Source organism: Carettochelys insculpta, chromosome 2 (genome assembly GCF_033958435.1).
Source record: "Carettochelys insculpta isolate YL-2023 chromosome 2, ASM3395843v1, whole genome shotgun sequence".
Lineage (NCBI taxonomy): Eukaryota > Metazoa > Chordata > Testudines > Carettochelyidae > Carettochelys > Carettochelys insculpta.
The window spans coordinates 46,586,453-46,601,956 of NC_134138.1; the positions used below are offsets into that span (position 1 = coordinate 46,586,453).

The 15,504-nt window shown below is 39.7% G+C and overlaps 1 protein-coding gene across 1 annotated transcript in view; it reads right to left on the reverse strand.

Annotated features, from left to right (window-relative positions):
• PTDSS1 (phosphatidylserine synthase 1) overlaps window positions 1–15,504 on the reverse strand; it is a 48,988-nt gene that overhangs the window by 31,500 nt on the left and 1,984 nt on the right. Inside the window, exons 2-5 of the mRNA XM_074986906.1 lie at window positions 14,419–14,510; window positions 11,683–11,727; window positions 3,149–3,273; window positions 425–583 (exon numbers count right to left, since the gene is read on the reverse strand). Of these exons, the coding sequence (XP_074843007.1) occupies window positions 425–583; window positions 3,149–3,273; window positions 11,683–11,727; window positions 14,419–14,510 (421 nt within the window). The remainder of the gene's footprint in view (window positions 1–424; window positions 584–3,148; window positions 3,274–11,682; window positions 11,728–14,418; window positions 14,511–15,504) is intronic.

A 15,504-nucleotide genomic window follows, 5' to 3' on the forward strand; every position in this document is an offset into this window, starting at 1 on the left:
ATGAAACTGGATGCCATAATAGCTTATTCTGAAATAGTGCTAGTCCATGTCTTAATAGCACCTATTTTGAAATCACTATTTTGAACTAGTGTGTGTGCAGTGTAGATGGTTGCAAAGTTATTTTGAAATAACGGTTGTTATCTCGAAATAACTTTGCTGTATGGCTGTAGCCTTAGTGTGGACAGGCACAAGTTAGGGTTTGCACTGACTGAAAATTTTCAGTTCACTACTAACTATTCTGACTTTCTAATTTTATTTGATCTTCACATCTCTTCCTGAAATAATTATAGCATGTGTTTCCTGTAATTTATTTTGTATGTATACTGCTATTTAGCTACCACTGAAATTATATTGTCATAGCATATAAGAAAAGAACTGGCAATTTTGAGTACTATCAGTTTGCTCACAATTAACGTTAGCCTACCTCAGTGAGCTCCCAGGTGATGCTAATAGTCCAACAGAGCCCATAGCTGCGGATCAACAAGGCCTTCATTGCCCAGCCCCAGAAATGACCAAAAGCAAATATGTCAAAATGACTGAGTATTCTCTCCCAGGTGATAACATGGCAGTTCACAGCATATTCCTGTTAATAAAACAGCAACAAAAGATCCCTGTTTAGGATTTACATTGGAAGCAACAGAACAGTAGCCTTTGAGATGAAACATTGCATGTGTGACACAAGGAATGAAGCAGCAATAGGAAATATATGTAAAATATTTATACCCCAGCCAAGCAGTTCATGAACAAAAAAAGTTCAATAAAATATTGTCTTGCTTTAATACTGTCCTTGAAGGTCTGGTTGTCAGAAGACCTTAACAGGTGCATCCTGAGTATAAAGCTTGATGCAGTTTCACTAGGGCAACCATCCGTTTAGTATTAGGTGGGACAGTCCTGTATTTTGCCAACTTATTTTTTCAAAAGGGACCACTTATCCCATACTTAGGCCCTCAGGGGCTAGGGGTGGGGCTGGGAGTGCACGCTGCTCCCCCAGACCTGGGGGTGGTGGGGTTCCAGCTCCCCAGGGCTTGATGCAGCCAGGAGGAGCCACTCCTCCTCCCATCTCCCCCATACGGTCACCCTAAGTTTCACAGATAAATTGCAAATCCAACTCTAATTGACTTCTGCGGAGCCAGGATTCCACTCAAACTCTACTGGGCACAGAAAGAAACAACCATCTCGTATCACCAGCTGTAAGGGCAGCAAAACTGCAGTTGCAGTGCACGTGCCCAGGGAGATCCCAAAAGGGGAGTTAGGATTCCTTCTGGAGCTCCTCTGCACCCTGCCCAGTGCTGACTATGCTTTAAAAGCCATTACACTATGATAGATTTCTGTTCCTACCAAGCCTCCTACCTGTAAGGTTTACATTGCTATTACTGAAAAAAAAATTGTAAAATACCAAACGTAGCATAGCACAAGAAGCTGAGGGTAAGAGCTCATGAAATTACAAAAACCTTAATTATTTATTTAGAATATTTGATGTCACATTTTACAATAATGTAGGAAGCTTTTTTTTTTTTTTTTTTGGAAAATATAGAAGTTATCTTTAAGAAACACTGAATTTGACATGGACAGCATTTTGAGAACTATACTATCTACTTAGTTCCTTAATTAACATCATAGAACATGCCCTAGACTTTTCCCTGTTCTGGCCACAGATGACTTGTGAAGTGTGAAATTTACAGGTTTTGGGGAGAAGGCCAAAAGATGGAGACTGCAGGTGCCATATGCTTTGCTACATCTTTTCTTGTGCACACATATACAGAAGGAGTCTAAATTCAAGCCACAAGGCTATAACGTTAAATTAAGTTAATCTTGAAAATCATATATTGACCAGCATACACATGCAATTTTTATAACTATTCTGTTTTATTTCTTGAACAAAAAAAATTTAACATGTTTTAGCTACCTGAAGAAACTAAGTTCTTAAATACAGAACGATGCTGCAAGTTTTGTATATTGTAAGCACAATAGTAATCCTCAAATAAAAAGTACAGGACTTGCAGCAACATTTCCCAAAAATAAGTCTATAATTGTACGCTGTCATCCTACTGTACTTTCCTTTGTTTGAAGAGACGACAGGGTTATAGTTCTGGATTTAGTTTGCCCATAAACAAATAATTTGTTATAGTTACTAGAAGATTTACCTGGCATTGGTCAGGTCCTTAGCTTACTTAATTTTTCTTCTTTTGAAAAATAAAATACAAATATGCATGCTCCATTTAAAATTTGCTCTGAAGTGGAGCTGGGAATGAGGGCTTCAGTATGCAGCATGCCCTGGGGAGAAAGGAGTACCCTAGCCCTCTCTCACCACAGCAGTGGGGAGCCACGTGAGAAGTGCCTCTCCATGTCCAATGCAGCTCCAGCAGACAAAGCTAGGAGAGAGGTGTATCTCCCCCAGCTGGGAGGACAGGTTCATCTGTCCTCTGTGCTCCCCAGCCAGAGAGAGGAATGCAGCAAACTGAACTTTCCCTTCCTCACTGACGAGGAATAGCCAGCAATGTTCCTGTATGAATCATCGGGGTGGGGGCGGACGCATGGGGGGTGTAGCCCTGGGAAGTAGGGGCATCCCCAGGCAGCCCCCTTCACCTGTCGGGTGATTCTCTCTCTTTTCTGTGTGGTTTTGAGCAGCACATCCCATTTTTCTGGTACAACCAAACCCTTTTATTGTTTTAAAATTATGGGAAGAGGAAGCTGTGGTCCTAGCTCTTACTGTTTAGGAGGAGTTTTTGAACAGACAAGACAGACTCACTTTCTCAGACACATTGTAGATTTGTAAGTGGAACCAGGGAAATTAAGTCTAAGCAAAAGCACAAAAGGAGCAAAAAGTTTCGCGGCTCAATACTGTCAGGAAAAGTCCCACATCCCTCAGTTAAATGTGGTCTGACAGAATAGGAGGTCTACCATTGCTGACTTACCTCCAAGCTGCTCAGCTATGGTCCAGATACTATAGTAATGGACAGCCTTCTTCACTTCCATGATTAACAAAACCCCAAACCTGAACACAATTACTATGAATATGCTCATCAGACACACAAACTTGAATCAGAAAGAATTAAAAATACAATTGGTTTACCAGTTCATTCAAATATAAAGATCTGACAGTTGATGTGAAATAGCTGTAACTTGCACAAAAATAAAGTATACATACCATAATGTCTGCTTCTCTAGTGGCATATCGAAGATTAGGATCTAGCCAGTACATCACTGCTTTGACCTGCTCCAAGTTAAGGAAGAGCACAAATACCAGAAACAGGAAATAGAGAACGCTGAGACCTGTAGGAGGTAGAAACATGTTCACATGGAACGTTTACTGAGGAAAGTCCGCAGACCAAGTAGTCAAAATATGGTTCCAAAGTGATGCCCCAAGCCTAGGGTTTAACCAGTTAACCAATTAAATGGGATTTTACATCCCCATTTCAGACACAGCTAATCGGGAATTTTTGGAGCACGTGGAGAGAAGCAGTGTAAAAGACGTCTAGGTTCAGCACAACATGTGACATAAGGATAGTAGTCAATGGAACAGTGGGGGTGACCTGCAATGGGTGTGCCACATTTTCTTTCCTGTTTCTGAAAGTCAGAAGGGATTTGATGTGCATGAAGTGCAAGCTGGGGGTTGTGCTGGAGGAAAAAAAAAAAAATCTTGCAGTGAAGAAGAAACAGCAATATACTGGGAATCAGGAAAGCTGAGGAGATTCTAGAGATCCAGGTTCAGGAAACACTAGTACCCCAGATTCAAGGAAGGTGGGATGTGGGCACAAAGGAATCAGAGAAAAAGTCAGAGAGAAGGCCTGTAAGTTTGTACCACAACAGTCAAGATGTTACAGTGACATTCTGCAGGCTGGAAACAAATGAGGATGGGCAGTCCATAGCCACCAGAGAGAAGATGATTGGGAGAGATTCCACACAGCAAGAAATTTCAAACCCATACCACATCTTCAGCGTGAAAACAATGAGAGTCCTGTGGCACCTGACACACTAAGAGAGATTTTGAAGCATAAGCTTTTGTGGGCAAAGACCCGCTTTGTCAGATGCAATCGTCAGATATCTTCAATGTGGAAACTTTGGAAGACACCTCTCAAGATCTAGCAAGTCCAAATAGCAGCTTGGTACAACATTAAAAAAAAATTGTTCACAAAGATTTCTCAAACCAGTCAAGGAAGACAGACAATATTTCAGAAAAAAATTAAAAAAATATTCTACAAGGGACCAGCAGACAACAGGATGGTGTGTTATGGTTTTCAAGCTACAGAACCAGAACACACACCCCTGTTGTCACACAGGATTAGTGCCTTTCCAGAGCCAACAAAAGAGATATCACTAAGAACGAATAGGCTTCTGAAGTAGAAAGACAAGGAGGCAATGGTGTTGGTTCCAACTGGCATCAAGGGAACTGAACTGCAGGATCTCTGACAGATAATGGATGACTTCAGGGAACTCAAACATGCTGAACAAAACAAAAAAGCAGGAAAGTAGCACGTTAAAAGACTAACAAAATAATTTATTAGGTGAGCTTTCGTGGGACAGACCCACTTCTTCAGACCATAGCCATACCAGAACAGACTCAATATTTAAGGTATAGAGAACCAAAAATAGTAATCAAGGTTGACAAATCAGAAAAAAAAATTATCAAGGTGAGCAAATCAGAGAGCAGAGGGGACCGGGGAGGGGAGGGAAGGTGAGGGAGTCAAGAATTTGATTAAGCCAAGTATGCAAAAGAGCCCCTATAGTGTCCCAGAAAATTTGCATTCTGGTTCAAACCACGTGTTAATGTGTTGAATTTGAATATGAAAGAGCTCAACAGTCTCTCTTTCCAAAGCAGTGTGAAAATTCTTCTTCAATAACATGCAAACTCTTAAGTCATTAACAGAATGGCCCACTTCATTAAAATGTAGTCTAGCTCGTTTGTGGATCAGGAGTGTTTTGATGTCTGTTTTGTGCTGTCATGGCTCCTCCCCCACTCTAGCAAGACAAATGCAGAAGTGGGGGCCAGCAAAAGTATCTCCAAAACCTTATCTACCAGGTTTTGGTATAAACCTCCTCCCCAAAATCCTAAAAACCTTAGATTTTGGGGATAAAACTCGCTGCCACCACCCAAGTAATAATAAGGAAAGCAGGGAGCAACTACGTGGGAAATCTCAGCCCCAAAAGTAAAAAACCAGGATACAAACATTAACCAATACTAGGTTAATAAAAAGAAAGAGAGAACTTTTATTATTACAACAATATTCATGATACAAGCCTCATGACTAGATGGAAGAGACACAAAGTAAAACACATGGGGAGTCTCCACCATGGGCCTAGAACTTAGTTAAAAGGAGAGTAAAAGAACATTTCTAAAAAGTGCACAGACATCAGATCCCAATTCCCAAACCATAAAACAATAAAGCCTAATGGATTTATCTAAAATTTACCCTACTTACAGAAGACTGGAGGGCCTGTTCTTGGAGGGAGATATTCTGTGTCTGTCTCCCTCATGGCTGGCAAGAAGAAGAACGAACAGAGGACAGAAAAAGGGAGGAGCCAAAAAATTCAATTCTTACCTACATTCCTATAGGCCAACCCCACCTGGCTAAGGAGGTTAACCCTTTTACTCCCAGGCTGCTGACTAACCCACATGTCATGATCATGAGCCCATTAACTCTTTGTCTGAGAGTTATTGAAAGTCTGTCCAATATACAAAGCATCTGGGCATTGTTGGCACATATGTTAGTTGAGGAACATGAAAATGTGCCCATGATTCTGTGACTAACCTGGTTAGGTTCAGTAATGGTATCTCCAGAATAGATATGTGGACAAAGCTGGCAGTGGGCTTTGTTGCAAGGAAAAGTCCCAGGACTGGTGCTCCTGTGGTAGAGACTGTGGCTGTTGGTGAGAATCTTCATGAGGTTGGGAGGTTGTCTGTAGGAGAGAACAGGCCTGTCACTTGGGGTGTGGCATCCTGATTAAGGATAGGCTGTAGGTCTTTAACAATGTGTTGCAGTGGTTTGAGTTGGCGGCTGAAGGTAATGACCAGTGGTGTTCCGTTCTTGGCTTTTTTGGGCCTATCTTGGAGTAGCTGGTCTCCAGGTATTCGTCTGGCCCTGCTGATTTCTTTTTTTTATTTCTCCTGGGGGGAAATTCAGGGCTATGAATATTTGGTAAAGATCTTGTAGTTTTTGGTCTCTGTCAGTAGGATAAGACCAAATGTCATTGTACCTAAGGGGCTGACTATAAACAATGGATATAGTTATGTGTGCAGGATGGAAGCTAGTAGTGTGTAGGTAAGTACAGCGATCAGTGAGTTTCTGGTAGAGTGTGGTACCAATTAGGCCATCCTTGATTTGCACTGTAGTTTCCAGGAAATGCCTCTCTTGCATGGAGTAATTGAGGCATAAGTTGATGGTGGGGTGCAGATTGTTAAAGGCCCTTCTAGAGACTCTAAAGCCTCTTCTAGAGGCTCTGTACCATGAGTACAAATCAAAGATGTCATCAATGTATCTTAAGTAGAGGAGGGGTAATAGGGGACGAGAGCTGAGGAATCGTTGTTCCAGGTCCATCATAAATATATTAGCATATTGTGGGGCCATGCGGGTGCCTATAGCAGTTCCACTAGTCTGGAGATATACGTTGTCCCCAAATCGGAAATAATTGTGGGTGAGAACAAAGTTACAGAGGTCAGACACCAGACTGGCTGTGGTGGCATCAGGGATGGTATTCCTGATTGCTTGTAATCCATCTTTATGTGGAATATTAGTGTACAGAGCTTCTACATCCATGGTGGCAAGGATGGTGGTGTCAGAAACGCTTCCGATGTTTTGTAATTTCTTCAGGAAGTCAGTGATATCTTGGAGATAGCTGGGAGTATTGGTGGCATAGTGTTTGAGGAGGGAGTCCACATAACTGGATAGTCCAGTGGTAAGGGTGCCAATACCCAAAATGATAGGTTGTCCAGGGTTCCCAGGTTTGTGGATTTTGGGAAGTAAATAGAATAATCCAGGCTGGGGCTCAGATGGTGAGTCTGAGTTAATAAGGTCCCGAGTAGCAGCAGGGACTTCCTTAAGTAGTAGTGGTAATTTCTTTTGGAATTCCAAAGTGGGATCAGAGGAGAGAGGTTTGTAAAATGCAGTGTGTTGGAGAGTTGTCTGGCTGCCTCCTGTTCATAGTCTGACTTATCCATGATAACAGCAGCACCTCATCTGCCAGCTGGTTTGATTATAATGTCTGGCTTATTTTTGAGACTCTGGACAGCATAGCATTCAGCATAGTTGAGATTGCGCCTCATTTAGCATTGTTTGCGTATAATGTCAGTTTGAGCACAGTTCCAGAAGCATTGTACATAGAAATCCCGACTCACGGGCACATTCTTATGTTCCTCAACTGACATCATATATGCCATCATGTGCCAACAATGCCCAGATGCTTTGTATATTGGACAGACTTCAAACTCTTTCAGAAAAAGAATTAATGGGCACAAAACTGACATCAAAACACTCCTGATCCACAAGCAAGTTAGTCTACATTTTAATGGAGTGGGCCATTCTGTTAATAACTCAAGAGTTTGCATCTTACTGAAGAAGAATTTTCACACTGCTTTGGAAAGAGAGACTGTTGAACTCTCTTTGATATTCAAATTCAACACATTAACATGCAGTTTGAACCAGAATGCAAATTTTCTGGGACATTATAGGGGCTCTTTTGCATACATGGCTTAATCTAATTCTTGACACACACACCCCCACCAGCCCCTCTGCTCTCTGATTTGCTCACCTTGATCAATTTTTTCTGATTTGTCAACTTTGATTACTGTTTTTGGTTCTCTATACCTTAAATATTGAGTCTGTTCTGGTATGGCTATGGTCTGAAGAAGTGGGTCTGTCCCACGAAAGTTCACCAATAAGTTATTTTGTTAGTCGTTAAAGTGCTACTTTACTGCTTTTTTGTTTTGGTAGTATATAAACTAGCACGGCTTTCTCTGTTACTAATCAACATGCTGAACGAAAAGAATGTTCAAGCAACCATCTTTGAATATTTCTGCTGCATGAACTGTATAATCCTGGTGCATGTCACTCTGTGGGAGAGCTCATGCTGCCAATACTAAAACATCTTGGAATTTCTAAACATGATAGATGCCAATTTTGTACACAAAGGCTATGTCTAGATAACACTCTAACCTAACCTCGAAATAAGTGACGTATTTTGCATTACGCAAATTGCATCACTTATTTCGAAATAGGCTATTGTGGCATATGGCACTGTCTAAACAGCATCACATGACATCATAAAGCCCTATTTTGAGGCATCCCTATACTCCTTGATGAGGTTTACAGGGATGTCAGAATAGTGTGCCTGTTGTCTCAAAAGAGCTTTCAAGGTAACAGGAGCATTGCATAGATCCAGGCAGCTATTTGAGGGTATCTTTGTATCCTGAAACAGTGCTCACTGTCTAGACATAGCCCAAATGTGCTGTGGCCTACACAGGGGAATTTTTTTTAATTAAACCTTGTCTAACAGATAATGGGAACAGACCACAGAAGTACAAATTAATAGCAGCTTCGGTACAAGTGATTATTACTTGATCATATTTATAATGTCCCAGCTGTATAAGTCCAGACTAGTAATACTGTATTGGTGCTTTATCTAGAGTCTTCTATAGATACAAAATTTTTATCCACATCCACAAAAATGAGCTGCGGATATCCACAGATTTGCAGGACTCTAGCTTTAACAGCGCCAATTTCACAAAGCTAAAAATACAATTATGAGCCTAATCATCTGGGAGGAACAATTTAATCAGAAAAACGTGAATAATAATGGAAATTCATTTAAGAACACCATACTAGAAGCCCAAAAAAAGCTATAAATCCACAACTGAGGAAGAAGGCCATATTGGTAATAAAATTACGTGGCTTAAAAGTAGATGAAGATAGCTATAAACACATAACATGGGAAAAGGGGAAGCAGATAGTAATTAATATAAATCAAAAGTTAGAAGCTATGGAAAAAAATGATAAGGGAAGCAAGGTGGCAAAAGGAGAAATACATAGCCAGCACTATTAAGACAACAATGATTTTTTTTAAGTATACCAGGAATAAAAAGAAACTGGGCAATAATATTCATACACTGCTCAATGGAACTGTTAGACTTAATAACAATGCAAAAAGGCAGAAACATTCAATAAATATGTCTGTTTTTATTTGGAAAAAAAACAGAAGATAGTCTCATCACAGAGACAGCATTCTTTCGATTCCACCACTACCTCTGGAGGATACTAACGAGACGGGGAAAAAAAAAAAATCAGAAAATAACTGAACATAAAATCAGCCATACAACGTCAGACCAAAGGCCCATCAAGCTGAGTTTCCAGTGTTCTGACAGTGGCCAATGCCAGATGCCACTGACGGAAGGAACAGAACAAGTGATCCAGCCTGTCACTTGTTCCCATCTTCCACCAGCATCCCAGGGTTGTTAAGAGATACTGAGTTCTTGCTGACCCATTCATGTTGATTTTCAGTAAGTCTTGGCACAGTGGATAAGTTACAAAAGACAAAGAAAGGTAAGATTGTGCCAATATTTCAGAAGGGTACTTTAAACAGGATGACACAGATAATTGTAAGCCTGTCAGCCTGACATTGATCCCTTTCAAAATAATTGAGCAGCTGATACTGGACTCAATTCATAAAGAATTAAAGGAGAATAATGTAATTAACATTTATGGAAAACAATTCCTGTCAAATAAACTTTTCTCTTTTTTAAATGCGATTACAACCTTAGTTGATAAAGGTAATAGTGCTGACATAGTATACTTCTTAGACTTCTCTAAAGCACCTGACTTGATAACATTCAACATTTTGATTAAGAAACTAGAAAGATATAAAATTAACATGGCACACAGTACCTGGAATAAAATATTGCAAACTGATAGGTCTGAAGGCATAATTGTGAAAAAGGAATTGTCACTTAGTAGGTCAATTTCCAGCATGGTGCCAGAAGGGTTAGTGTTCCACCCTAACATATTTATCATTTTTATCAATCACCAGAAGAAAACATATAGTCATCTCTGACAAAGGTGGCAGATGACACAAACATTGGGGGCGGGTGGTAAATCATAAAGTGGGCAGGTCACCGATTCAGAGTCATCAGGACTGCTTAGTAAACTGGGTGCAAGCAAATAATATGTATTTTAATACAACTAAACGTAAATGTAAACATTGAAGAACAAACAGTGCAGGCCATATTTACAGTGCAGTTACAGGATGGTGGACTCTATCTAGGAAATTAGTGCATCTAAAACAAGATTTGATGGTAGACAATGAACTGAATATGAGTTACCATTGTGGCACTGTGGCCAAGACAGCTATTGTGATCCTGGGATGCACAAACAGAGTAATCTTGAGCGGGAGCAAAGAGGTTAATTTACCTCTGTATTTGGCACTGATGCAACCACTGATGAAATAGTCTTCAATTCTCGTGCTTGCAATTCTAGAAGAATGCTGATCATTCGGAGAGGATTCAGAGAAGAGCCATGAGTACGAGTAAAGAATTATAAAATGTGCCTTATAGTGAGAGACTCAAGGACCTCAAATTATTTAGCTTAAAGAGATATTTAGAAGATTACTTGATTATGGCATATAAGGACCCATGTGGGGAACAAATATTTAATAATGAGCTCTCCAATCTCACAAAGAAAAGCATAACATGATCCACTGGCTTGAAGATGAAATCAGACAAACTGAGGATGGAAATAAGGAGTACATTTCTAACACAGGTTGCACCTCTCTAGTCGAGCACTCTCTGGACTTGACTGGTGCTGAATGGGAGAATTTTCTGGACCCCAAGAGATCAATATTGTGCAGCAGCATTACCAACACTTCCACTGCTCACTGGGCTCTTAGTTACACAGACATAGCAAGTTACACAGACATAGCCAAGTTAGTCTGTACCTTCATAAAGCAAAACAGCAGTCATGTAGCACTTTAAAGACTAACAAAATAATTTCTTAGGTGATGAGCTTTTGTGGGGCAGATCCACTTCTTCAGATCTGGAAACAGTGCTGGAAGTGAACTGGCAGGACAAATATATAAACAGAGTTCTTAGAAGATGTTTGGGGGTAAATCAGAGCTAAATAACACCATAGACCACTAAGAGCCAAGATGGGCAGCTGTAAACAAATTTCATGGGACACTTGGCCACTCCCCATGATACGCAGTCATCTGGCTAACTAAAATCACACCAGATTGCAGATGTTGCCAGACCAGAGGGTGCCAAACTAGAGAGGTTCAACCTAGAGTGAGGGTCATTAACTAGTGCAACAATTGACCAAGAATCACAATGGATTCTCCATCACTGACAATTTGAATATTGGATGCTTTTCTGAAAGAGATGCTCTAGGAATTACGTTGGCAAAGTTCTATAGTTTATGTTATATAGGTGCCTCAGACTTGATGATGGTCCTTCAAGCCTTGGAATCTATGAACTCTGGCACGGCAGGGCTCTCTAGATCTACAAGCTGATAGAGAGCACAGCAGTGCTCCCTAGCCACACAGCAAGCAAGCTGGGAGGGAGCACAACATGCGATTTGGTGGCGGCTAACTGAACTCAAATCATTTCCTTGAAAAATCTCAGGTTCAACAAGCCAACATTTTCTGATGATACTAAACAAAACATTAAAAATGAATTTAAAAAAAAAAAAAAAACACACTTACCAAAAACCATCCGCCATATTGCTGGATGTGGGCGAGTAAAAGGCCCTGTAGGGAGAAATGTTAGATGACAGTGAATTGATAAAGAAGAGTAAAACCAGACTATTATTTCTAAACTTGGTCCAGGGGAATATCAGCAAAAGTTAACAAGCAACTATCAGTTTTCCTTCAAGCTTTACAATGTGCTTGAATGTTTGGCTTGGACCCTCTGCTTTATTTAAATAAAAGGAGTTCACTTCTAGTGTAGGATTTGAAGGTTTTTTGATCATTACTAGTCTATGGACGAAATATGAAATCACATTTCATTGGCTTTTTTTCCATGGCAGTGAGGCAGTAGTATGTATTTTGGATGCATGTCTGCCGAGGTGCCAGCTGCTGCTATTTCTAACAGGATGATTGCTTGATCTGTTTTCTAGATTACCTCTGTTCTGTGGCTTTTTACAGTCACAGGCATGTTTCATTTTGAGAATGAAAAAGAAATGAAGTACAAATTTTTGCATCTTAGCAATGAAATTGAGAGTATTAACTCCTCAAAAATTACCAGGTAGGCCACCTAAAACTTCTAACAGACTTAATATCAGATATCACAAAGGATATCAGGCATCTCACACGCAGAGGTTGGATTTACGTGGAAATAAATTAGCTTTTCTGGCTACAAAACTGAAATGGATACCTTTAAAGATACCTCTAGGCTCAAAAGCAAATCCTGATGAAACACACAGCTCAAAACGGCTTAACTTCAAGATATTTCAAAATTTCTTTAAAGGTCTCGGACTAGATTCCTGAGGATGAGTGTGCTCTTGTTACTGCCCTTTTTTTTTTTTTTTAGACTTATTTATTTTGAAGACAGAGATTAGATTGATTTTCTTTGTTACATTAAAACATCAAACTAGAGCAAAAATCAAAGTGGAGATAAGGGCCATCCTTGTCTGATAGAGCTGAAAAGTTTCTAAGTATAATCCATTCTTCTACACTGCAGAAAGAGTCTGAAAATATAGGTCTTTAATACACATTATGGATTGCTCTTTGAATCCCATATGCAAACAGCCATGCCTCTTTCACTCAGTATGGGTTTTTTTCCTAAGTCCATACTTGAACAACAGTCACATGTCGATCTTGTGGCTTGGGTGATTACATTAAGCAACCTTCTCTGCATATCCAAATGTGTTCTTCCCAGTAGGAAATATGTTTGGTCTGTGTGTAATAAATAATTCCTTTCTGAATGGTGTATTACTGATTACCTTGATGAGATTGTATAGCACGTAGCTATGGAACAGCACACTGGGTTAAACACTTCCCTTCTTTTGTCAACGATGCTAATTTGGAGGAAGCTACTTAAAATTATGATTTATGTGAATGATCCCTCAATTTATAAAGAGTTCTTTATTTAGTCCAGAAAGATTTTGAAAAAATTACCCAAAACAATTATGAGATGGAAATATTAATTTTCTGGGAGATTTAATGAAAGTTAACACAATCATTTAAGTTCCATCTTCCTATAATCATTATCTTTCTATCAAAGCATACTTAAAAATACTTAATTTCACCCACAATTTTTCTAAAAATAAAGTAGTATTATAGCCCCCATCAGGAAACTAGCAACAATTTTTTTTAATATATGCCAGTTCAAAAAGAATTATTTTAGGAAAGTTCTACGGCAGGTACCATACAAGAGGTCAGACAGATAGTTACAGTGGTCTTTGTTGACCTTAGAATTTATGAAACTGGATTTTGGCAGATCTTTACACCTGATGAGAGGAGACACCATCTCTAATTTATTCCCTCTGCCCCTCAAATACTCTCATGTGATTGTTCAAGACTGAAGAGTCATTTGCTGCTGAAGACAGACCCGTTTCATATTTTACATCCCTAAATGCATCCAAAGCAGGATATATGATGCCTTATGGGAAGATAGCATATGCATGAATTTGGTGCAAGGACCTCCTGATCCTCAGAGACCACGTACAGGCTTTGGAGACCAGAGTGGCTGAGATGAAGGAGGTATGAGGGACAGAATGTACATAGATGCGACTTTCTAAGACACAGTAGAAAAGTCTCTCCTCTATGTTGCTGAGGAGAATGAAAGACTCAGGGAAGGAGAACATCCAACTTGAGCAGAAGGAAACGATCCCTTATTTGGGACCTTCCTAAGCCTTATTGCTTCCAGACCTAGAACTCACAAAAGGAGGTGCAAGTCTTGATCAGTCCTAAGTGGAACACGAGATCTGGTCCAAAATGTGGACCCCTTGGTATAAGTGATCACAATGTAATTATTTTTAACATTCCTTTGTCAGGAAAAACACCACAGCAACCCAATATATTAGCATTTAATTTCAGAAAAGGGGACTAGAGAAAAAAAAAAGTTAAATGAAATTAAAAAGTACAGTGCCAAAAGTGAAATTTTAAAAGACACCCTAATAGAGGCTCACCTTAAAATATTTACCCCAAATTAAAAACACTAAAGACATCTGGAATTGGCCACTGTCGGTAGACAAGATACTGGGACACGTGGATCTTTGGTCTGAGCTAATTTGATTGTTCTTATATATTTTGTTGTTATTTCAGCTCAGTGCTATTACAATTCATTTATGCAGCAGCTTAATTTAATGTAATGTAAAGACTGTGAATAAAATCTGCCTATATTCAAAAGCAAGCAATACTTTCCATCTCAGAAAGTACATGACAACAAAGGAAAAGAAATATGCATCTGAAATAAAGGTAAAGCATCAATATACCTACCATTTGGAAAAGCTAGAACACTGATGATTAAAAAGAAGAAAATCACAGAGAGGATACCCTTCCAAATGTTATCTTCTGGGACAGAATCATTCCTGAAAAAACAGATATCATCAAGTCAGTACTATAACTTTTTGGTGACTGTGACAAATGAGGATTAGATGCTAAGATAATGAAATACATTTGGAAATAAGCTCTGAAAACCAATAGTAGTTCACAACCACTAAGATGCTAACTTAATAACTGCACTGAACATTAATTTACACAAGAACACAGCTAAGTTTAAACTCAGTATAACACAAGCCAGGAGCACAGTTTACAGTCATTGTCAGAAATGACTGCAAAATTAAAATAATAAGGCTTAAATGATTCCTCATGTCTGAAGAAAGGTTATTATAGCCAAAGGTTAGACCTCAGCATCCAATGTGAATATACTGACAGGTCTTTGGGGAGATCAGACCTACCTCTGATACCTCCCCAGGCTGCAGGAAGCTCATGGCTGCTGTCAGCTCTACAGGCTACCACCAGCACAGGAAAGATCAGACCCACCTGTACCTCTGGCAATCTACATACCCATAAACATCTCACCAGCAGAAGCAATCAAAGATACTGCCTGATCCACCTTGTCTCTCTGAAAGGCCTCATGGTAGAGACCTCTCTCTAAATCTTTCCCCATCCAGATTTATTTTTGTCAGTTTCCTGGACATAGTGTCACCCAAGCTGGTCTTAGTCATTCCATAGCTAGCTATACGATTCTGCTCTAGCACTGGGCTCCATGTGCTCCTCCAGGAGTTCCATGCTGATTAGACCTGTTGCCCCATCTTCCCTAGCCAAGGCACAGATTCACAATGGCTCAACTTACAGAGGTGGTATTCCTCTACTGCAATGCACATAGCTGTGTACATTAGTACTGCCTGGTAGAATGTTTTCCATAAAAATGAAAGCCATTGAATGTTTTAATAATCAAGTAATAGTGCTGAATAATTCAGTGCAACTCAGCCACATACAAAACAAAACAGCAGTCAAGTAGCACTTTAAAGACTAACAAAAACGCTAGAGAACGGTGGACCAAGTCACTTACGTTAAGCT